The following is a 25107-nucleotide window of genomic DNA, read 5'->3' as shown; positions in this document are numbered from 1 at the left end:
AAAACACATATCAAAGCAGCATTTAGCCCTTTTCAGTACTCTCATCCGGCAGAGGGGGGCTTATATCCGGGGAGGGGGGGGGGCTTATAATGTTCCAGGTAGATGGGCCTATAACTGGCAGGGAGGGGGGGGGCTTATAAGCAGGGGGATAAGCAGGGGGGCTTATAAGCAGGGGGATAAGCAGGGGGGCTTATAACCGGAATTTTACAGTACCCCAATTCCCAAAGAGAGAGAAAAACAAAATGACCATGGTGTGAAAGAAAATGCCACCTGTTAAAACTAATATCAAGTATTTACAAATATATTGTACATTTTTCGTATTATTAATGCAATCACTTTATCATGCAATTCTCTACCCTTAAAAAATTTACTCATGCTCCTTTATTTCAAATTCACCTGGGTGTCTGACCATTATTTAAATAACTTTACATTCTCAGTTATTATCGGGCTTACATTCTTATTTTCAAAATTTTCCATCATTCACATGATCAGCAACTACCCATCATGAATCTTTATGGAAAAATAGATAAAAAAATACACCCTACCTGCTTCTGTTGCACCAGAATGGACTGAAGTTTGTGAGTCACTATGTCCCATTCTCACACTTTTACTCATCAGCTCAAAAAACACAGACTGTACTTCACTACTCTCTACTATCTGTCCAAGGGCTTGAAAGTTTCGGTCAATATATGTAAACCAAGTTGTGCCACCCTCCTGGGTTCCATGAGCAGACTTAAAAACTATTGACACTTTTTTTTCACCGGGGCTCTGTGATGCTGAAATTTAAGATAATTCTTATATGATGTAACCGCATAGAATAAGTAACAAATTAGCAGTTAATTTATACCATTTAAATGATACAAACACAGCAATGCAGAAAATAAACAACCATAGCTGGGGAGGCCAGACAAGGAGACAAAATAAGGAAGGATTGGTACAAAGGCATTCATTGACTGTGTAAAACTCTTATGTCACACAACTAAAAAGAAGAAAATTAGAAGAAGAAATTAAAAATCAGCTGCAAATATCATTTTGAAAAGCAAGAAGAAGGTTCATTTCTAAGAAATGGCAGTTAATTAGCCTATGGATCTATAGACACAATTTTAAGAAAGCAGAAAGGAACATTTCCAAAGGGTCTCTTTGCATGTGCATTAATTTGACAACATAAATAGTCACAATTTACAGACGTTCACCTAAGTTTGCGACAATTTGAGAAACCATGACTATAATGAAATTATTTAAGAGTATGGAAAGTTCCTTTGCCTCCAGCTTTCTAACTTTCCCTCAGCCAAACATGTTGAATTCAGAGTGGTCATTAGAATTTTGTACTTGTCACAGCCAAGGACCATTTTTAACAGGTTTGTTGTGCATTGTTTGAAATGCCAACAACATCATCATCATCGTCATTAACAACAAAAACAAAACACAACTTCAGTTTCGACATTATTATATGTACATGCGACAGGAAGACTCAAGTGAGAATGAATCCATGACTCAACTCACCTGGAGTTGAACCAGTCAAGGTATAAGGGTTTTTTTTCTTCAAAGGTACATGTCCACAATCTTCAAAGAAGGCCTCATAAGAAGTGACATAATCAGGTAAAATATTAGGCAGCATTATGAAGAACCTTTCTCCACCCTATTACAGAAAATGGGAATAAATTAAAATAAAGTAAAACAAATGAACAAATGTAATGTATTGACTCCCAGTTCACTTTATTTTTAGAAAATGTGCATTAGATGATTGTTTTTTTTTTTAAAAAAAAAAAAATCAGCTTATTGCAATTGTTAGATTTTTTGGATGCTATAGTTATGTTGATTTAATAAAGCCACGTGACACAGAGGCAAAAACTGTAAACCTACAGGGGTACTCAATGTTGTTAAAATGGCTTAAAATGTGCCTTTTGGCTGTATTACATGTAGGTTTGCAAGCTTAAGGTATCATCTTTTTTTGTATGGTGGATCGCGCTTTGAAGTCATCTTGACTCCATTATCAAGTAGAAAGAAAGATAACGATTGAGTTTCAAGTTTAAATAGAAATGAAGGTAACAGAGTATGTTAGACTATTTTAAGAAGTGTTTTGTGGTAATTAGCATTCAAGGTGTCAGGGCGTGCTTCATTTAATTAAATAAATACTGCCGTTGCTCGGTATGATGATTGAGAAAATAGACTGCCAACTTACAATGAGCGTTATTGGAAACCAACAAATACTGGTTTACTCCTTCATTACCAGAGCCACGTTGACCAGCGTTACAAAAGATCCCTACTGAAAACCATGCTGAACTGGGCATACCGCCTCTCATCATCAAGAGAGTTATTTGGGGTTGAATGTGAACACCTCAAGCAGATGTTTATAAAGCTCAAGTACCACTGAACCTCATCAACTCAACAGTTGTTACGTTTGTCAATTATTTAGCCCAACCCCGTGGTGAAATCTCTGAGGCTGACAGAGAAACACAAAAACCTGCATGGATTACTCTACCCTTTATAGATCAGAAGTCTGCTGACACAAACAAACAGCTGAAAGATCTTGGAAAGAAAATTGGAACTGAGCTTCAAACGATTAACACAAGTGCTACATATAATTAAACCACACGCACAACTTCAAGATTCGCACTTTAACCAGCGATTTGCTGAAATAACAAACAACACAGACAAACTAAACTTACAGCGAAAGAAGCAAACGGAAAACTAAAACAGAAAGCGAAATAATAATGGAAAAAATACGAAACTTACAAGATTTGTGCGAACACTTCGGCGACTTGAACATACTGACAACGAAAACTTAAAAAACACCGCAGAAAACGCTAAGCGAAACAATAGAAATGGTAGATATAAAAAATGCACACGAAAATATAACACGTAACGTAACCTAAAAATAACTAACAAAGCTAATTACAAGAAAAATATGCGCGACAAAAACGGAAACAAAGGACTCGACAAATAAAAACGAATAATAAGGGCTCCGTGGCTACATACCGGCCCCAATGAACCAATTAAATTCTAATTGTTCATTAACTGATAAACAATTATAGACACGAGCATGTCCTTAAGAAACTGAATTAATGAATACGCAACTTAAATGAGTCCCAAACAATGAATGTTCTAATTTAGTGTTCTCGCAAAGTTCTCTGAAATAGTCTCTAAACGAGTTCAGTTCACTGTAGACTTGTTACACGTCATGCTCAAGAAAGCACAGTTTGAAAATCGGTCTAACGAATGTCGAGGTGTTTCCTCTGAAACTGGTGAACCTACGCAAGGCATTAACAAAGGAATCTGTATCCAGAGAGCACGTAATCTCGATATGAACGGCCCTGGTCGTTAAACACGTAAACAAACAGCCGTAACGCTTTACGTTGGAACGCCCTTGCTTAACGTACCGGGGACCAAAATAATCCAGGCCAACAGAGGTAAATGGAGGATCTCCAGGAGACAACCTTTCCTTGGGTAAATTAGCCATTAACTGTTCACCACGGGTTGCACCAAGTTTCCTGCACAGGAAACATTCACTAAGGACTCGACGCACGGCCGATCTTCCTTTAACAATCCAATATAGTTGACGGAGATTGGACAAAACGTATTCTTGTCCGAGATGACCTGCATCTTGATAGTACTTTCGAATAATCAGGTCCGTTACGTGATGACGATAAGGCAGAACTATTTGGTGTTTTGCGTCAAAATTGATGCCAGCATTCTCTAGCCTTCCTCCAACCCGAAGAATTCCGTCGCCATCCAGCACTGGACAGAGCTTGCGTAAGGGTAAGGCAGACTTCAATTTCCTTAGATGGGGTTTAACTTGGCGTGCTGATACTTGATTTCTGAAAATTCTTGGAAGAGCTTCAAATACTTTCGGGAAGGATAGCTTCTGTAAATGCCTGATTATCTCTCTTTCGGCTACTCGAACTTCATCGACAGACAATTCCCCTCGAGGTGATTGACTAACGGAGGAACTGCTGTTCACTGAAAGACCACGATGCCTTTGAACCGACCAATTCTTGAATCTCAGCAGCCATGCAAATGCCTTTCTCAGCTTATCCCAGGAGGAATACTGATGAAATAACCTTGAGAGAAAATCTCCTGCTGGTTGATTTAATACAGCCTGGCTGAACGTATGAACATCTCGTTTGAGTTCCGGATCGTCTGCAGATAGTTCTTTCAGTTGGTGGGAAGGATCACGAGGCCAAAGGTCTTCTTCTCTCGACAGGAACTCTGGGCCACACAGCCATTTACTTGAGATCATCCCATCAACTGTCAATCCTCTGCTAGCGTGATCAGCGGGGTTAAGCTCAGAGTTCACGTATTTCCACTGCTTTGGCTCGGAATGTTCGTGAATTACCGTGAGGCGGTTAGATACAAACGTATGGAATCTGGAAGACTCATTCCTAATATACTGAAGCACTGTAGTAGAATCTGACCAAAATACAGATTGGTGCACTGGTATCTCAAGCTCGGTCTTCAGGGTCTTGTCCAATTGGACGGCCAGAACCGCAGCTGAAAGTTCAAGTCTCGGAACTGTCATCGGCTTGATGTGCGCAAGACGGGACTTACCCATGAGAAACGAGCAGCAAGCATTATCCTTCGTGTCCACCAGTCTTAGATACGAGACAGCGCCAAAGGCAAAATGCGAGGCGTCAGCGAAGTTATGTAACTCGACGGTCTTTAATTCTCCGAGATCGGCAGGTTTGACACACCTCTTGACAGCTAACTGTGAAAGTTTGGGCAATTCTTCTTTCCATTTCTCCCATCTCTGACTTTCGTTCTCGCCAACCGGATCATCCCAGTCTAGCTTTAGCTTGCATAAATCCTGAAGTAATTTCTTCGCAGGAAGAATGATTGGCGCCAGGAACCCCAGTGGATCGTAGATCGAGCTTGTCAGAGACAATATTCCTCTGCGCGTGTTGGGCTTATCTTTCAGAACAGCACTGAAAATGAACATATCCTTCTGCATGTCCCATCTTAGACCCAAGGTCCGCTCAACAGGAAGTCTCTCCTTGTCCAAGTCGAGGTCGAGGACTGACGAAGCTCTCTCACTTTCAGGTATCGTCTCCATAACTTCGGGTCTGTTACTGAGCCACTTGTGAAGACGGAACCCACCCCTGGAGAGAAGATCTCGTAGTTGAGCCGCAAGGTTAACAGCGTGAGTAGATGATTCTACCGACTTGAGGCAATCATCCACGTAAAAGTTCTTCTTTACAGTCTCTACAACCTCTTTGTCAAATTCATTGATGTTATCTTCTGCAGTTTTCCTGAGGGCGAAGTTGGAACAAGCCGGCGACGACGTGGCCCCAAATAAGTGAACCTCCATGCGGTACTCGACAGGTTCCTGATCCAGGTCATCGTCCGGCCACCATAGAAATCTAAACGCGTCATAATCGTCTGGCGACACTCTCACCTGGTGGAACATGGCTTCCACGTCTGCTGCTAGTGCGACTTGTTCGTGACGAAATCTTGTCAACACACCCACGATACTGCCTGTTAGATCTGGACCACTTAGGAGATGATCATTCAAAGACATTCCTCTAAACTTTGCCGCACAATCAAAGACCACTCGCGTCTTCCCGGGCTTGTTAGGATGGAACACGGGGTGATGAGGTAAGTACCACAACGGTTTATCTTCGACTACAATTCATTCGACTCATTCTCTGGAACTCTTTTTGCGTGCCCCTTGTCTACGTAATCTCTGATGGTTGCTTTGTACTTTTCAAACAGTTCGGCATCTTGCAGGAATCTCTTCTTCAACGACATCAACCTACGTTCCGCCAAAAACCGATTATTAGGAAGGTTAGGCACTTGCTCTCTCCAGGGAAGAGCCAGTTGATAACGACCGTCAACTAACTTGGCTGAACTCTCCATCACTGCTAGAGCTCTTTTGTCTTCAACGGACATGGAAACCTTGCAATCAGGGATCAGACCAGCATAGTCAGTCTTCCAGAATCTTTCAAGTTGTTGCATGAGGATATCTTCTTTCTCAACATTTGCAATTCTCGTGAAGTTAACACAGTGATGGCCTTTCTTACATTCCATTCTGTCTATGGGGCCCATTAACGTCCATCCCAGCGGTGAACGAATAGCGTACGGATCACCTTTGTTGCCACGCCTTTCTTCCAATACCCAAAAGGCCTCTGGGACATTGCATCCTATGATCAGCTCGATGTTAGTCTCTTCGATGCTTAGCAGATTGATGTCTTGCAAATGAGGCCAACTGCTAATGTCTTGGTTGGTTGGAATGCTGTGGCTAGATGCATTTACTTTGTCAACTGTCCAAAGTCTCTGAATTTCTAACTTGTCTGACCCGTCCAAGGCTTCAACCGTTAGGCTTATCTCTTGACCCGACTTCGGACTGTCTTCCTTCTCTTGCGTTGTTAAGTAAAACGTTTTCTGCTCACCTTGAACCCCCAGACGCGCTGCCAAGCCTTTAGTACACAGGGAGACATCCGACCCGTTGTCAAGAAGGGCGTAGGTTGACAACTTCTCGCTCGAGTTCTGACATTGGACTTTCACTGGCACGATCCTGAGACACACTTTACCACTTCCCGCTTGGGTACTGTTCAACTGTCCACCTTGGGCACCTTGAGTAGGCGTAGGAACAGTAGCTTGTGTAGCTTGGATACCTTGGGAAGCCTGTGATATCTGGGTAGCTTGAGTAGTTTGGGGAGCCTGTGGTCTCTGGGTAGCTTGAGTAGCTTGGGGAGCCTGCGGTATCTGGGTAGCTTGAGTAGCGTTACCTCCACTGGCATGGTTACCGTTCGGAACTTGTTGACAGGGAGGATGGAGCAGAGTGTGATGCTTTCTCGTACAACCATCAATTTGACATGCACCTCTGGACAGGCAACCCCGTGCGATATGACCATATTGGAAGCAATTGTGACAAAGATGAGCCCTTCTCATAATCTGAACACGTTCATCAAAGGTCTTTCTTCCAAAGTTCTGGCATTTCATCAAAATGTGATTGCCGCTGCAAGCTGGACAAACACGGGTCTTCACCCTTGAATTAACAGTTCCTTGAGTGTTAAGCGTAGTGATACGGTTAGGCGATGGTTCACTCGTTTTTGAACTCGGAGGCTTTTGTTTTAAAGTTCCCCGTTTGCTGTCAGGGGTAACGTCCATAACGCCTCCAAATACTGGATTATTTGCTGCTCTTGCTTTGACTGCAACAAACGATGAGATGTCCTTGATGTTTGGTCTCTTGCCAGATTGCTGGATACCGTCTGCGACTTCGACAAACTTTGTACGAAGATGAAATGGTAGTCTTTGTACTATTCTTCGGAGGTTGTCAGCACTGTTGACCTCATCAATGTAGCCTATGGACTCGAGGGTGTGTTCACAGTTTTTTAGCTGGTCGGCAAACGCAAGTAATCCCGAACGATCAGATGCCTTAATTGGAGGACCCTCAGTAATCTCGCTCACAAACTTAGCCGCAATTGTGTACGGATGGCCAAAACGCTCCTTCAGCAATTTCCTCGCGGACTGATATCCCCTTGAAGGATCCATAACAACGCAACAATCAATCGTCTTCTTCGCTTCGCCCGTTGTGTATTGCAATAGGTACATGAGCTTCTCACTTTCACTCGTTGCGTTGCGTTCAATAGTGTTCTCAAACGACCGGATAAAACTCCAATATTCCATTGGGTTGCCATCAAAGGTGGAGAGGTCAGGTTTAGGCAAGGCAAATCCCTGTCTTATTGTCGAGCCCAGTTTATCAAGCACGTCTTCAACGATGGCAAATTCGGAATCCACGGAATCAGTTTGAGAAAGTTCATTATCTGGAATAGGCGGGGCGTACGTAAACTCTCTCGCGTGCGGGTTCAGCCGAGAACATATAACATCATTGTCGTAAGGAACTCTTTTCAGGTCGTCTTTGGTTTTGGTCTCAACTCCGACATCTTTAACTTTGGATTCGCCATCGCGCTGTGAATCAAATTCTCCAAAAGATGAACCAGTTTGCTTCGACATTTTCGGTTTTGCTCCATCAATAACGGAATGATCTTCTTCGAGGATTTTTACTTGAAGAGCCGCCTGCTCTAGTTCATATTTCGCCTCCAGAATTTGACGCTCCATTTTCATTTCCTCTTGCTTTCTTAAAAGTTCTTGTTCCTCTAACAGTTGTTTCACTTTGAGGCGCGCCAACGCTTCCTTGGCCTTTAACTGCTTAATAGATACACTAGAAGAGATGCGACTTCGACGAGAGCCAGCCGCGCTTACGGAATCTTCAGGACGGATGTCCGTTTCTTCACGAGTTTCAGAACGAATTTTGACATCATCGATCCATCGCTTGATGTTTAGATCGAATTGGTCCTTTTTCTGACAATGTTCCTGGAAATAACGTCCTTCCTTTGCCCACTCTTCGAGATCTCCAGGTAGCGATGCGATGTATGAATAATGCGATTCCTCGAAGCGGCTAAATGCTTCATTAATTTCTAACAGTTTCTTCGAGACTTCTTCGACGTTTCTCGCATCCACAAGGAGGGCCTCAGTTGCCCGATACAACGTTGTAATTCTCGACAAATGTCCCGATCTTGAATTCTTTAATCGAAGACTGTCGAGGGCTTCTGCGGAATGGATTCTCCTTCGACCAAACTCATCCATAACGCGTTCCATAACGAAGTTTCATACGAAATCTTCAAATGAAATGTATAATTAAACCACACGCACAACTTCAAGATTCGCACTTTAACCAGCGATTTGCTGAAATAACAAACAACACAGACAAACTAAACTTACAGCGAAAGAAGCAAACGGAAAACTAAAACAGAAAGCGAAATAATAATGGAAAAAATACGAAACTTACAAGATTTGTGCGAACACTTCGGCGACTTGAACATACTGACAACGAAAACTTAAAAAACACCGCAGAAAACGCTAAGCGAAACAATAGAAATGGTAGATATAAAAAATGCACACGAAAATATAACACGTAACGTAACCTAAAAATAACTAACAAAGCTAATTACAAGAAAAATATGCGCGACAAAAACGGAAACAAAGGACTCGACAAATAAAAACGAATAATAAGGGCTCCGTGGCTACACTACAATCCACGACAAACTGAAGTTACAAGAGGAGAAGCCTGCTTTAGTGAACAATCAGTGCGTTGTTTATTCCTATAAGTAAGATCAGTGTGATTATTATACCACAGGACATCTTCGTCAATGCAGAGAGGAGCATAAAACCTCTCTCACGAGTCCAGACCTAACAAAGATGTTTTCCGTGTTAAAGAAATGCCAAGGAAAACTGGATTGTTTAGTTAATGAAATACTACTAATTTGAAAAAGAAGACCTACACTAAACACGCAGTCAGACTCAATATGTGCGAAAGTATTTATTTAATTAAATGCAGCATGCCCTGACACTTATAATTAAATTATAATTTACAATTGGATGGATCCTATGAATTTTATTACTGATAACATCTTTAACACCTCTGTGTATCCCGAAGAAGGACTACATATAATCTCTTCAATGAGGCCTGCAACAAGAGGACAGAAATAATAATTATAACAATTAATAATAATAATATTAATAATAATAATAATAATGTGTGTAATCTTTATTTAGTGAATCTCTAAGATACAATCAATCTCTGAAAACACAATAATAATTAATAATTAAAACACATTCTGATTAAACACTTATTCACATAATTATTTCAATTGATAATATTATTAAATATAAGAAGAATAAGAATAAGGAGACTGACAAGAAGAAAAGACTGAATAAGAAGACTGACATACAGTATCCCCATTTTTAAGATCCCCCTCTCTATTAAGCCCACCTCCATAAATGGTAGTCCATGACAATTAAAGAACAAGAAAACTAGCTTTAGGTAACATTATACCGGTAAGTGATTTATTTATCCACTAAATATATTTTGCATTGTTACCTTTTTGCAAAAAATGCATTACCGGTAATCTTAGTTGAAACACCTTAGGGTTTCCAATAGTTGTTTCCTTTTTTTCTTTGGGGGATACTTTCAAGATTTTTGACTCAACTTCCACACATTATCAAAGATTAACAAAGCCATGCACATTCTTTGGAAACAGCCTTCACTAGAATATGCAAGTAAAACATCCTACCGGCTTATAGATGAATATTTCATTCAAATTGGACTATTACAGCACGATCAGGAATTTTTTTTGGCAGCAATACTTGGCTATAAGCCAAACCAAACAATTTTGATGAGTTTTGACCAGTTCTCAGTAAGATTTGGTAAAAAATTGCTCGCTTAAATTTATACAGTCCGGCCTCTATTAAGCGACCACCTATTAAGCAGCCACTTTCCAAAGTCCCGATTTATTTGTCAGTAAACTGCTGTATTTGATACCTCCATTCAACGGCCACCTCTATTAAGCGGCCGTGGCCACCTTTTTGCTGTCGCAAGTGTATTAATTATATGGTTTTTTACTTCCATTAAGCGGCCAGCAAATTATCTTTCCAAGCGAAATGCATGATGACAGATGATATTTAAACAAATCGTCCGTAAAATATCTTGAGCTAAATTTTTTCACACGCTAAATGTTGATGCAAAAAGGCTTAAGAAACCTGTCAACGATGTTTTGCATATTTTTCTGTACCCGAAGAAATACTCTACATTTCAACTACGTGCCCTCTGTGTCAGGAAGTGGGCTGAAAATGCACTTGATGTTTTGTTACAATGAATTTTGGATTTATCTTCATGTATGTTCACAGCATTTTGCTATATAGAGTCAATAAAATCAGGTTTACTGCCATTCCTATCCAATTTATATTGTACCTCTTTTTAGCTGCCACTTTTCAAAGTCCCGAGGGTGGCCGCTTAATAGAGGTCGGACTGTAGTCGGAAAAATACGGTAATTTATCTAGTTTGTCATATGTTCACTCTTTACATTTTTTGGTATATACTTTCTTTTAAATTTCACCTTCCCTTTTTAATCGGGCGGGGCCTGGGCCCGATTCATAATCTGCACGGAATTTTATTTTTTTTTGTCGGTAAATCGATCCAGACCCACGCGGCCCAGCCGGCTCTTCTGTCACGGTCACGCAAGATTTTATATTTAATAGCGATCAGCTGATCACTCGCGTTTAACACGAACACTCTGCTCTCTGAAATGTATAATTTTGTTTCATACCATATTTTACAAGAAGAGAAGGCTGAATATAATCGCATAGCGAAAACCAAGACCGCTTTGACATGTCCAAGCTATTTAAAACTACCACTACGTCAGACCCCTGTCACGCGATCTCTCGCTTGTAGCTATAAATAATCATTCACCTATTTTCTGTTTGAATACTCTGCGCTCTGTTTGTGTGAAATATTTATTGTTGTGTTACTCAAGCGTTTGGCTCGGAGCGAGTAAAAGTCGTACAATTTACCCGGAATGTGTTAAATATTGCAAAACGACGACTTATTTTCTGGATAGCCCAATTTTTGTTTTGAGTTTACGGTATTTTGAGAATCGAAACGTTATCGAAACGTAAGTTGCAAGCTCAGCAAGAATGTGTCAAAGCACGGGATACACGTCATCGCGCCAGGGGAATTACCAAAAGCTTGTCGGAAGACGCTAAACGGAGAACACAATGGGATGGCCTTAGTCTACTCTTTATTTTGGCGTGATTTGGCTTTCTTTTAAATGAACTGGTTTGGGTTTATTTTATTGAACATTCGGAACAAAATAAATATTTGCATGCGTAAGCAGGCATTTTTCCGGCTAGGCATGTGGCTATGACATGGTAAAGGAAATTCATGTCACGTTCACTCCGTGACTAACGCAAACACGACTTGTGTGTTTCTCAAGTGACTGCTTTTCTAAAGATTTTACTGCGCGGTGCCGTGCCTTTAAGCCAAATTAAAGCACTGAAAGAGATCAGGTGGTCAAACATTACCCGCACGATTATAAACTGCTTGCAGTTCTTGTTTCTCACCTTAACCTACTGACTCCTGGGGATTTTGTTTTAAAAAAGCACATTTTTTGGGCACTTTTGACATTTTGGGGTCAGTTATGAGCTAATTAAGCTCCAACCTACTCAAAACACCACTTGCAACAGCCTTTTTTCCACTAGCATCACGTTAAACGACATTTCTGCTCGGGCATGTGCAAAGGCAAAGTTTGAAGATATTTAAACTGGGTTAGAAAGTGCCCTACCACTTAAGTCTTTTCATTTTTCTTTTTTTTCCTCGCTTTTCCTTTTTCTTTTTTACTTATCTTTTTGCTGCAGTTGTTGGTCTTTTACTGGGCTTGGCGCTTGCTGGGCGGTTGGGGCAAATTCTTCTACAATTTTCACTTAAATTCTAAGCATTTTTGTGGATATGTATATATTGACCCAATCACTCTATTTTGGCCATCGTTGGAAAGACCTTTACCTGACATCACAAGTGGAACAAAGGGTAACATTCATCATGGCCCGTTTTGGCCAGCAAGCACAGGAGCCAATGGGTTAAACATAAGTTATTCTAGTTTTCATTGGGCTAGTTATTGCACATTCACATATTCACCTATAAACAGCATCTGACAATGGAACCTTGGTCTACTTTTCAACCAAAACGTCTTTTAATGAAAAATGTATTTTAAAAGCATCATTGTTGTGTTCATTACTGTATACATGTATCTACATTGTAAAGATGAACACATGTTTGTGTAGAACTTTGTTTGAACATAAAATCAAATTTTAAGTTGTTAGGAGCGCATTTGATCTAGTTTACCTTTTGACTTATCCACGCCATGAGCTACAGTGGTGTGGTCTTCCACAGCAGACTCATATGCAGAGTCTAAAGCTTCTCTATCAGACATAACCTTCACCAGCTACAGAATGACATTATCAAAATGTTAATAAATCATGAAAAAAAAAATCATCCATTTTTTGTGGTTACCAAGGTAACCATAATGCTACTATCTGTGTAAGTAATGTAAGACTTTCTGAAGCAGGAAGTAAGAACGAGAGCTAACCGAAACGGCACAAGGATTTGTCAAGTTCTCCAGGTAGCTTTTTAGGATTACAATACTATTGTTTAAAAGGATATATGAGTTACGGTGATGAATTGTTAGGATTTAGTTAAATATGAGGATTCCGAATAAAAAAAGCCACTTTCACGATCATTATGGCGCTTTTGAACTGTCCACGAATCGACTGCTTTGATGAACCGCTGGCTGAACGTAGTTGAAACATGATGCTTGGCACGTGCATATGGGCGAACGTAGTTAGAATATGATGATTGTCACGTGCATATGGCCGAACCTAGTTGGAACATGATTCTTCACACGTGGATGTTGCTTGGAAGTAATATTTTCCGAAGCACAAAGGAAGAACGAAAGCATACCTGAAACGGCACGAAGATTTACCTAATAACTTCTGGCCATAAAACTCTTTCCCGTACTGCCCTCTAAACATCGTTTCTTCAGGAACGATGGCTAAACAAATTACCAAAAATTGATTCTTTGTCCGATCGCTTCAAATTTTGGTAGAATGCGTGACAAGGTTATTACCCAATCCCCCCGCAAATTTGAATGTGGCCTACACGACAAAAAGGCAGTATTAATAGAACGTCTATTGATCTTGATCGTCAACTGCGAAATATAACCAATGAATCGATCGGAATTGAGGTAAGAGTTTTGTACTACATACAGTACGAACACAGATGGTCTAAAATGCAGTGAAATATCATTTATACTTATATTGCTTCGAATCAATGTCTGAATTTATCTCTGAGTACTAGTACAGTAGTAATCAGAGATTAGGGGAGTGCGTTCGACCTAATTTTAATTTTCAAAACAACCACCCTTTGGCTAAAAAAACTACATCAAGCCTCCTTAAGAATGAGAAGTTTAAAAGTTCTTTTAAAATTTTTTTTGGATTTTCCATTTCAGATAATACACATGAAATTCAAATGCTTTATTTAATGTACTCTATAAGGGGGTATGCTTTGTATGGCATGACTGGAACATAATCCATGAAAGCTTGAAATGGATTTCTTGACAGCCATCAACAGGGTTGGAAACTAAAATTTTGGAGCACTCGCCATCTGGGCGAGTGACCTTCAAATTGCACTCGCCCAGATCAATTTTCACTCGCCCAGTCTTCTTCCATTAAAACAGAAAAATTTAGGCCCCCCTCCCCCTACGAATAATGAAATATACAACTTCAATTTTTAATCACGTTTTGATACTCACTGTGCCACTTTGGTGGGCGATCGTAAAACAGACTGCAATCTATTTCTTCAATGAAAAATTGCCAAATATAGACCTTACTCCACAATAAAACACGAGCACACTTCAAAAGTTGAAACGTAGTTTTATTTGATACGTATTTCCAAATTCTTGTTGTTTGCAAGCGAAATTGTACAGGAAAAGAGGTGAGAAATGGCCATCTTTCTGCGTTTCGTGGCTCTATGGATGAGCCAGTGAATTTTTGATTAGAGGTATTACTTTGTAGAAGTACGTCCGTCATGTAACATGCCCCAAACAGAAGCCATTTTACGAACGCGAAAACAGCTTTGTTTGAGATTTCAAAATGTTGGTAAGCTATCGGCTTGTGGACAGTGTAGATTATTTTAAAGTGGGAAGTAAAAGTTTCGCTTATTCTGAATAATATATTCTGGATATGACAATCATACTCGCCAAACCGGGCGAGTGATCCGTGATTTGTACTCGCCCGACAGTTTTCACACTCGCCTGGGCGAGCGGGCGAGCGCTAATTTCCAACCCTGCATCAAATTAGTAACTTATGTATGAACTTTACAAAATTTTAACATGTAAACTTAGAACTTGGAATGAGTTGGGAATATATAGATTCATTTGTCATGCATGATTGATTGATTGGTATGCATTGTAAATCAATAAATTTATTGTAGCGTAATTAGGAGATCATTAATACCTGATGTGCTATGTTTTCTGGGTGGTCATGCTTTCCTGACAATGATCTTTCATTCTGATTGACTGAAAGCTGTTCTGTTTCACTCCAGGCCTGAACTGCAAAAGGTTTGTGTATTGCTGCTGTTGGAAGACCTTTTTGAGATGAGCTTCCTTGTTGCTCTGTCTGCAGCAACACTGGCTGCTTCTGTAGGCTTTCACATGAGCTAAAGCCATGCAAAGGGACCGCATTTTCCATTAAATGCCCTTGATTAGAAGATGAAGTTGTCTGTGACAGATCTTTAAGTCTTTTTGCAGCTATTAAAAATTCTGTACCTAAGACAAACAAAATAAAATCATAATTCACCCATCAATAAAATTCATCAATTTGCATGAAAACAAACCAGGGCTTGACACCAACACCTACCTGCTTTTATTTGGAGAGTAAAAAATATATCCTTGGAGAGTAAAAAAATGGAAATGAACCAAAATGTATACTAATATGAACTGGAAATAAACTTTGGGCTATATATGCTGGAAAGCATATTAGGCCTTTAATCGTAAAATATTATTTTACGTTTAAAGGCTTATAAGTACAGAAAATGTATGGGAAAACACTTTACTTTACTTGTCACTTTAATGTCATCTTATCTTCTAATTGTATACTTGTATATATGCAAGAACTAACCCCAAATATTTTACTTGACAATGATCAACATCCGATGATGTCAAAGCGTCCTATATTACTTTAGCTTATTTTATTTTTTATTAAAAAAGATGAATTTGCACTATTCTAGCCATATAATATTGGCAAATCAAGAGAGCTCCTGAGGAGGTCTGATCAGTACGATAAATACATGTGGTATCTTCAAATATTAAAATAATGCAGCCAAAGTTGCATCTGTTGGAAATATTTTAATTAAAGGCCCTTTTAAAAACCTAAATGACGGATTTTTCTTCCCTTTTGTATACCTAAACTTGTAAAATCCCAACCCGTTTGTAAACCTAAAGCCTGAAAAGGGTACCCCTTTCGAGTGGAGCCTCCCCATATAGGACATTAAAGGGAGTACCCCCCGGGGGGGGGGGGGCCCTTGTGGCACTGAAAAGTTCTGTTTTGATGAACTTTGCACTTATTAAAGAACTGCCTGCTGCTGATCAACAGGGGTTGTCACAGGGACGTTTTTTACTAATTGCTGTGAGGCCACACTACTGACTTGCAAACTGACATTTTAAGTTTGTGCTGCTGATGAAATTTGTTGCTTTGCAACTTGAAATGGAGGTTGCTGTTCAGCTAGCCTATGGTACTTTTGCTGCACCTACACCTGCATGCTTGTACAATTCCCGTTTACCTGAAGGTGGCACACTTTGTTGTGGAATGCTTCCCCATTGTGCAGTCCTTTTCCCGACAACCATAACTTGCTCCAAAGTTTGCTGGGGGGTTCTGCTGGAAATTTGTGTGTCACTGTACTGATTGCAAACTGATGGTGCTGATAGATTCTCTTGTCTTCCCTGAACAAAGAAAGGCTGCTTCTCTTGGTTCGGACCTGTGACTGATGTACAGGTATAAGCCATCAATGGTCTTGTGGCAGCTTCTGTATTAAAAAGAAAAATCAGAGGTCCTCAAGCAAAGATGACTCCCTTATTAACCTTAACCACTGGGACTTAACAAAGTTTAAAATTAGCTTTTGATATCCTTTTTGACAATAATGTGATGACTTCCTGATGGGTTTCATCTGACGTAATTGATTTAATTTCAAAGTGTTGAGTTGTGAATGTTCTTTCCCTAAAAGCACAATGCTTTCTTAAAACCTACAGTGTAACAGGGGTTTGACTTCTTTTACAGTGATTAAGATGTATAGTTATAAGGGAAAATCAAGAGCCAGTGAAGTGAAATTTTTTTTAACAGCTTCTTCATTATATAAGTTCATTATAAGTTAGAGTTTTTGCTTGCCTTGTGGCACTGAAGTGGGCAAGTTTTGTTTTGATGGAATTCCCCATTTTGAAGTTTTATCTGTCAAATCTGCCTGGTGTTGAACAAGAGTTGTTGCAGGAACTTGATTTACTAATCCTTGTGTGGCTGCTGCACTACTGATGTCCAGACTGTTTTTTTGAGTTGGTGCTACTGATGAAACTTCTTGTTGTACCACTTGTGTTGAAGGCTGTTGTCCTGTGGTTCGTTTGCCATGGCCTGCTGCACCTGCTTGTACAACAAAATAACTTCCATGTCCCTGTTTCCCTGAAGGTGGCACACTTTGTTGTGGAAAGCCTCCACCCGGTGTTGTCTTTTTTCTGGCAACCATGTCTTGCTCCAAAGATTGCTGGCTGGTTCTGCTGGAAATTTGTGTGTCACTGTACTGATTGTAAACTGATGGTGCGGATAGATTCTCTGATTGTCTTCCGTGAACAAAGGAATGCTGCTTCTCTTGGCTCGGACCTGCAACTGATGCACAGGTATAAGCAATCAATGGTCTTGCACTACTGATGTTCAAACTGCTATTCTGAGTTGGTGCTGCTGGTGAAAGTTCTTGCTGCACAACTTGTGTTGAAGGCTGTTGTCCTGCGGTTCGTTTGCTATGGCCTGCTGCACCTGCTTGTACATTAAAAAAGCTTCCATTTCCCTGTTTCCCTGAAGGAGGCACAGTTGGTTGTGGAAAGCTTCCCCATTGTACAATCCTGTTCTCTGAAACCATATCTTGCTCCAAAGATTGCTGAGAGGCTCTGGTGAAGGTTTGTGTGCCACTGTATATATTATAAGCTACAGGTGCTGTGATCAATGGCTTAATCTCTTGTCTTGTCTGAACAAGTGAGGGTTGTCTCTGTTGAATCGGACCCGAGACAGTTGTTATACGTTCAGAGGGTACTAACACTGTTCCTAAAAACAACAGAGATCCTACAGTTAATAATCACCTTGCCATTGCCTTTTTATACACTTTTAAAGTGTATTTCAGTAGCGGATCCAGAGCTTCAGATAAGTGGGGGGCCAGATCATCCAGACTTTGGAATAAGAGGAGGGCCCGCTCTCAAAAATATTTTTTTTCTCGGTCCTACGGGCCTCTATTATTAAGGTCGTGGCCTGGACCCCTCCCCTAGATCCGCCACTTTTGATCTGTTTAATTATTGCTTATTATAATTAGTTTGAATTATGATTGAAAAAAAAAACGTCAACACTGTGTTTTATTACATTTCCACTGAAATACCTTGACGTTTGTCTAAAATACTCCACTCCATGTCAAAATTTTAAACTCTCTTCTAAATATTTAGAAATGCAATGGAACTCTCTTGTGTGAGACCAAGAGCAAAGGAAGTGAAAGTTTTTAAATGTCTTCTGAGTGCATGCACTGAGGGACTATGCTCTCATCAATGAAAGTAATTACAGTCAAACCTGTCCTTACTCACACCTCTGTAGCACAGACACATCCCAATTACGGACAGTGCACTTAGTTCAAAAGATACAAAAATTCATATAAACTCTGCCTCTGTAGTACGGACATGCTTCCCCATCCCTTTGACCAGTGTCTGCATTGAAGAGGTTTGACTTTATACAAACCAGTGATCATATAGTCCATGGTCATGTACTGTGCTTTCTTTGAACAATTCTTTAAAAGTTTCAATACGATTCTAATAACTTGTCACTCACTTCTTTTCAGGAGGATTCTAAATTTACAATCCAGTCCCTATATTGCAAAGGGCAGTATACACTGGCACCTAGCTTACCTGCAGGTACATTTGACACTTGTGTCTCTTCAGCTCTAGCAACTCTTCCTGATTCAAGATTTCCTCCCTTAAATCATAAAGATGTACTAGTTAATTATTTATAAATAAATATGCTTTTTAGTAGCACATGTCTGTTCATGTGTATACAAATGTAAAACAAGTCACAATCAAGTTAATTGGATATTCACAAAAGAAATTGAAAAGGTAACAGAGCTATGATTTGTTGACAAAGTACCCAGTTGACGACAACATATTATGATAACGGAGAAAAATAAAAATAACTTCAGGAGTTTTTGAGTTAAAGTGTAAACAGGGTCTCCGCTGGATAAAAATGCTGGTAACTATATATAATTTATATACTTAATTATTTTAAACCCTACAATTTGGGTTAAAATTGTCAACTGATATGTTTTTTTAAACTAATTCTCTCTTCTGATACTTTCATGTAGTACTTAACATTTGTTAATTAATCCTACCTGGACTTTAGTTGTAGTAAGAATATGCCAAAATTTACATTAAACATTTCAATGTATATAACTTGAACAAATGAAGAAAAACCAAATTAAATAAATTATTATGTATAATTAGTGTTTGTAATTAGTATTTGGCCTGATCTTAGTCAAAATAAGGTCTTAATTGATGACAAAATAAACCCTAAAGAGTGTGGCGCCAAATATCAAGATGCTTGAAAGTCATAGAATTACAAAATGATAAAGCTTAAGGCACAACACATTCCTCAATGGAAATAAGGATTTATCACTTAACAACTAAAAGCAACATTGAAAAGGGCTGTAAGAGGATGTTTACAAACCTCCGCAAGCAAATAAAGAGCTGAATTGCCTCGGATATGTCTCCTAATGAGTTCTCCATTCCATAGTCTTGGCTCACCATGAAATTCTAGCCTTGTCCGATTGTCTTTGGCAGAGGCACAGCTAATACTGAATTGTTAAGTTTCACAAAAGTTTATAAGTTATTGCCCATGTTACTTGTGATTGATAAGTTCAAGTTCATCATAGCACCATACACAATGTTCATTATGTTATAATAAATGATGCTCATAGCTTAGAGGAGTTTGAGTGCGCAACATTTCTTAAACAATTTGTAAGAAAATAGATAACTTGCTCCTCGTATGTTGTTGAGTTATGTAAGCACTTGTGACTTTTTAAGGACAATGAAGAAGTGGAAGAACACTTGGTTGTGCCTCATGCTTCTCTTTGCACCTCTCTTATAGTCTTGTTCTTAAAAATTCCTGACTGGTTATATAACTCAAGAATGTCTTAGTGACCTCAACTTTTTCCAAAGTAAATGAAAAGAATACATGGCTATGTTGATCAGTTGTCACAAACATAAATTTAATCTTTTTTTAGAGGAAATATTATGAATTGATTTCTCCTCTTGTTTAATTGCCTGATTGTTACTCTGCATTGATTTATTTAATTTACTACTTTCATTTAACATTAATTCTTGCAAATTATTAAATACAATGTAACTTATTAACATCACTTTAACAGGGTTGGCAAAAGTATTCAGCAGCTCACAAAAATCACCACCTACTTCATAGTGGGCTACTCTGCTGGGATATTTTCTGATTCTTTAGGCCACATTCTTTAACAATAAAGCCGCCTACTTCAAAACTTTGCTTGAATGCACTTGCAGTCATTTATTTATACATTTGGGTACTATAATGTTTATTATATAAATTCAAAAAATGAATGAAAATTGGCACAGACATGATATTTGCCTGAATGCTTAAAATAAGTACCTTCTTTTATTCTGTAAAATAGGGAAATTCTGAAGCAGTACCCTGTGTACCTCCATAACAGTCATCTCTGATGTGAACTTTATGTTGGTTTTAAACTGCCCTTTCCCTGGTTTCTTTAGTTGTGCCATTTCAATGGTAATTGGCATAAATACCACTTGTCCATTCTTTTTGACATTGCTGTCTAAAAGAACCACAACATTCTTGCCTTTTGTTGTATCAGGGTCTCCCTTGTGTCTTTTAGGATCTGGCTCTTCACCATCCTTCTCTCCACTCTTTGTGTGTTCCATAATCTGTTAAAGATAGCGTGTTAATATTCCCAATCGATACTACCATATTACTTCCAATCTTCTTGCAAAAATGGGTATTTATCCAAAATGAAGATTACAACACAGGTTTTGAAAGCAGGATCAAGTCAATCCAATATTAGTACCATCTTCAAATTTAATTTCATAATATAAGTTATCAGTAATCATTTCCTTCCTGCTTTCATTAAATATTCTTTTAAAAATTTGTACAGTGTATATAAATGGTGCATTATTAATACCGGTACTTAACAATAGCAATGAAAAAATACTTCAGACTCAGGAAAAATTAATTCATTCATCTTGAAACAGGCTCAGGCAAAACCTTGGTCAACTTTAATCCCAGATTGGTACTCTTTCAAATGACCTGCCCAGATTCATACATGTTCCTGCATAATTGGTTACAAAAGACGTTTATTAGTAGACTACAACAAAGAGAGACTGTGACTACAAAAACGAAAGGTCCACCTGGCAGAGAGACTGTATACCAAACTGACCAGTAAGTTTTATTTAACAATACCCTTTGTAGTCTTTGTACAATCCAAACATCAAAAGTTAAGCAATTACTCACAGCCACCCTTCCCCTCCACATCATTTTCAAAACCTATACCTGTAGTCAGTCCAAAATGGCTAAAAAATCATACCCTTTTGGGAAGCACATAGCTATTTATACCATAACCGAGAGAATTATTCCATGCTGATTGGTCTAAAGTTATGGTTGATAAGAGTATAGACCATGAAATGTGCAAGTTTGGTCTCCATGAATGAAAGCGAATTGCTTCTTGTTTTGTTTGAATCAGGTACGCATTTGTTTTCAGAATTCAGGATCTGATCTGTCAAAAGAAAATTTACCAGGCTTTTGAATTTTTTGACTAACTGATAAAAACGGTGCTAGCGAACTGGCAGCAGATTCAGCGAACTGTCGACGCTCAGTGAAGGATCGCTAACAAGATCTTCAGAAAGAAAAAATCATCTTGCTCGCTTCTAGCGATAGGCACACACTCAACGAGAGAATAAAAGAATGAAACCACTCGCCTAACAACTTGTGGTTCCACTTGAGTTTTGAACATAACATAATTTTCTGACGTCAATACTATGGTCTATGAGTGTACACCATGGAAAAATGTGGTCGATTTGTTAAATAGCTTATACAGCTAAGTACCCAAACCACACCCAACCCTCCTCGCCACCCCCCCCCCCCCCCCCCCCCCCCCCCCCCCCCCCAACACACACGACCTTTCATATAGCCGGCAGCGCAAAGAGTCATCTTACTTCCTTCCTTTGAACAAGGAGAGACTTGAGAGACTTGTAAGATTGAGGTTGATTCTGTATCCGCTTGTAAGCCTAAGTAAGCTTAACTTGGGGAAATCTGGCCTAAGTATAATGTCGAATGCAAGATCTGAGTGATTAAAAGTGAAAACCATGGAAGTAAGCTTAATTAAACTAAAAATGAAAGTGAAAGTACTATTTCGGATGAACATATTTGCGTTTGTCCTCGTACTGCGAAATCAATAAGGCATATAAGTCGATTACGAAGTTAAAAATTCGACAATAACAAGCAGGAGATAAGATGGTTCTTACTTTAGGTTACTTCAAGTTTCTCCCTGCTGCAAGGTCTGAAAGCGGCTTTCGCGCGTTTTTGTCGTTCGATGAGCGATCTACATCCCAGCGTTGTCATCTATTTCGTGCGAAATTTTCCAGGCTCAGCTAGTCACAATTTTCCCAAGGAAGAAGGCTATGCATTTTCTTCACAACTACCGAGAATACTCGAGAAGAAAACGAAACCTTCCACCTTCCCTTTCTGTTTGAGTAAACGGAGTCCGCGCGCAGTTCCTGGAAACGACCCACAATTTCCATATATGGTGTGAATAGAATGCGTGCGCAGAAACGGAAATGGTCGACTGATACAACCTTTTCGTGACCTCTGATACAGGGGATACAGGGTATTGTGTTCCTGTCATGTGATCGTGCAAAATGTAAACAAAATGTCGCTTTTATTTGCTTGGAAACGTACACTGTCTAGCCAAAATGCAAATCGCAACGAAGTCAATCATGGATGCGAACTCATCATAAAACCTACATTTATTTTATCAGACTAGATTGCAAAACAGTTTTAAAAAAATCGTGAACAATTAGGCTGCAAGCAGTCGGTTTTTGCTCGCAGTCAAAGAAATATAGAACTTCGTACCATGTTGTTTACGCCAAACACGAGAAAAACACTAAAAACATGTCGCGATCGAAATCTCCGGAAGGGCAAACAGTAAAACACTGAGTAAAAGCCCGCTTTTACCGTCCGCTGCTTGCATTCGTAAATGATTTCCTTATACATGTTATCTAGAGCATGTTGTGAAAGTGTAAATTACTTCCGATTTCAGTAATGGAATTTTACTAAGTGACACCCCGATCTCTCAAAGCTCCCCAAACCAAAATCGTTTACCTTGGATTTGCTTTACTCGATCGAACGCTGCAAATTTACCTCCGATCTAGTTTGAATGTATAAAGGAAAGACTCAATGAGAAATAACTCACCGGTGACCGAAGACACCTCCAAAAGAACACGCTCCGAGTGTGTATTGCATAAAGTGATTTATCTTAACCGAACACGAAATTTATATGTGTGCAGCACATGGCACGATCACCTGATCTATTTCCACGTGGTCGCCTAAATCAATTAAATAATGGGAAATATCCGTTCTTTTGAATAATAAGCGTACCTTTTATGGAGGTAGGGTGGGGTGCGGGGAAAGGCTGGGGGTGGGAGGATATATCTGAGTAAGAACGTTTTCAACTTTAGTTTAGAAAGAAATGTTTTTTTTTTAATGTTCGGGCCGTTTTACCTTGGAAGTTATGCATTTTTTTTTCATTTTTCCAGTGTATCAGTGGGTGTTTAGAAGTACAGTGCAAAATTTTTCCCCAATCTACTCCAAATAGTACCTATTATTGCTGGCTTGCACCCACATGACAATGCAGCCATATTGGGGGGTCAAAACAATAAAATATATTTTCGCAAAATTTGCATGATAAAAAGGTTAAATTCCCAGCGGAGGGAAACAGTCTGTTCTTGTCCCCCAGCATGGCCGCTGTGACGTCATTTGCAAGTCAGCAATAGAGCCTAATCCTCAAGCATTCTCTGGGTGCAAAGAGAATAAATAAGAAACGTAATGTAATTTTGATTGGACAGTAAGCATTCTTTTTCTCACACACATTCACGCACGCACACAAAACAAAGAGATCAGAAGAATATTCAATAATAATAAAAAGTTTTACTCATTTTAGCTATGTATCTACAACTCATCAGCCTATTATACTGAATAATTCAGTGCTATTTTCATAAACTTTATGTTCAAAATTATTTATATTAAAACATTGGACTGACTTCCTTTTCTAAAAAGTTGAAGTCAGCCAAGCTCATAATTCTACTAAAACCTCTAATAATCAAGACATGCACATTTTATTTACAGTGTATCAGCCTGCAAGTTTATAATAAAACAATCAATATATTTATATTTCAGGGTTTGAAATATCCAAATTAATTTTCCAATTAAGGTGGCTCAACTGGATTTTCAAGGGGTAACACCGCTCAAGTTTGAGAATTCACTACGTCGCCAATAACAATGCTATGGAAAAACGATCACCACAGTTGTATTAGATAAAGATGAAATTTTTTTATGACCAGTGTTTTATTGACATCGGAGTTGCCATAGCGACGAAATGACGTCATTACGTTTTTACTTTCGCTCGTATTGCTCGGCACCAGGAGATTTTTTTCGGAAATCGCTCAAAGGAGCTTGTACCACACACAGCTGCCTCGATGTTGGCAAAGTTTGAACAAATTCTATGAGAGCGTTTTCGAAATATTTGGAGATGAAGTTTTCGGGTCTATAAATACAGTCAAAAACATACTAACGAGAAAATGGGGCGATATCTAAAAAAAACGACGCGCCTGTGAATTGCAATTTCATCTTATAGTAGTTTGATTCCATTTAAAATCGTGTTTAAAATAGTGGTGGGGATTGCTTTGGTCGATTGCGAGAAAAAAAGAATTTGATGAGCGTGCGTTTAGGTGCGCTTGTTGCCATTTTTGTTTATAATTTGGTCTATGCCTACATAAAAGATAATAAATTAAAAACCGCTCGATGAATTCTTTTTAAAATTTGACAAACACGAGGTTTGTCATCAATTGATATAGCTTGAAAGTTTCAAGCTCATTGAAAACATTTAAGGCAATAAAATTGGGCTTCCCATGTACTGATTTTTTCTCGAAGATTTCGTGTTTACAAGCAAGTGTCCTCATTATTCACGGGTATTGTTTTCAAGTGTCATATCTACGTGCACCACTCCAGCAAAAAAATTCATTTGCATTAAACATAATTCTCGATTGCTTTCCGAAAATTTTTCCGAAGCATACTAATCTGCGTTGGGGTGAGAATAGCAATGACCATATATGCAGAATAATAGCTTTCGTTTTCTGGACAGAGGCCCTTGACATCAATCGCCCGACAAATGCTGTT

General features: G+C 39.1%; 2 protein-coding genes across 2 annotated transcripts in view; both read right to left on the bottom strand.

The window, feature by feature from the left end:
• Positions 1–23174, bottom strand: part of LOC144628580 (uncharacterized) — a 41610-nt gene extending 18436 nt beyond the window's left edge. The window contains exons 1-11 of the mRNA XM_078486694.1: positions 23126–23174; positions 20296–20585; positions 19345–19471; positions 18534–18600; positions 16771–17691; positions 16169–16411; positions 14845–15155; positions 12677–12776; positions 9420–9466; positions 1504–1639; positions 546–776 (exon numbers count right to left, since the gene is read on the bottom strand). Of these exons, the coding sequence (XP_078342820.1) occupies positions 546–776; positions 1504–1639; positions 9420–9466; positions 12677–12776; positions 14845–15155; positions 16169–16411; positions 16771–17691; positions 18534–18600; positions 19345–19471; positions 20296–20582 (2470 nt within the window). The 5' untranslated portion in view covers positions 20583–20585; positions 23126–23174. The remainder of the gene's footprint in view (positions 1–545; positions 777–1503; positions 1640–9419; positions 9467–12676; positions 12777–14844; positions 15156–16168; positions 16412–16770; positions 17692–18533; positions 18601–19344; positions 19472–20295; positions 20586–23125) is intronic.
• LOC144628674 (uncharacterized) lies at positions 5620–8586 on the bottom strand. The gene has a single exon (XM_078486808.1). The coding sequence runs from the start codon at positions 8584–8586 to the stop codon at positions 5620–5622; it is 2967 nt and encodes a 988-aa protein (XP_078342934.1).
• Positions 23175–25107: the final 1933 nt, after the last annotated feature.

The sequence above is a fragment of the Oculina patagonica genome, chromosome 10 (genome assembly GCF_052425735.1).
Source record: "Oculina patagonica isolate OP01 chromosome 10, crgOcupat, whole genome shotgun sequence".
NCBI lineage: Eukaryota > Metazoa > Cnidaria > Anthozoa > Scleractinia > Oculinidae > Oculina > Oculina patagonica.
The sequence above is the reverse complement of the archived record's forward strand: the minus strand, read 5'-3'. Positions and strand labels throughout refer to the sequence as shown.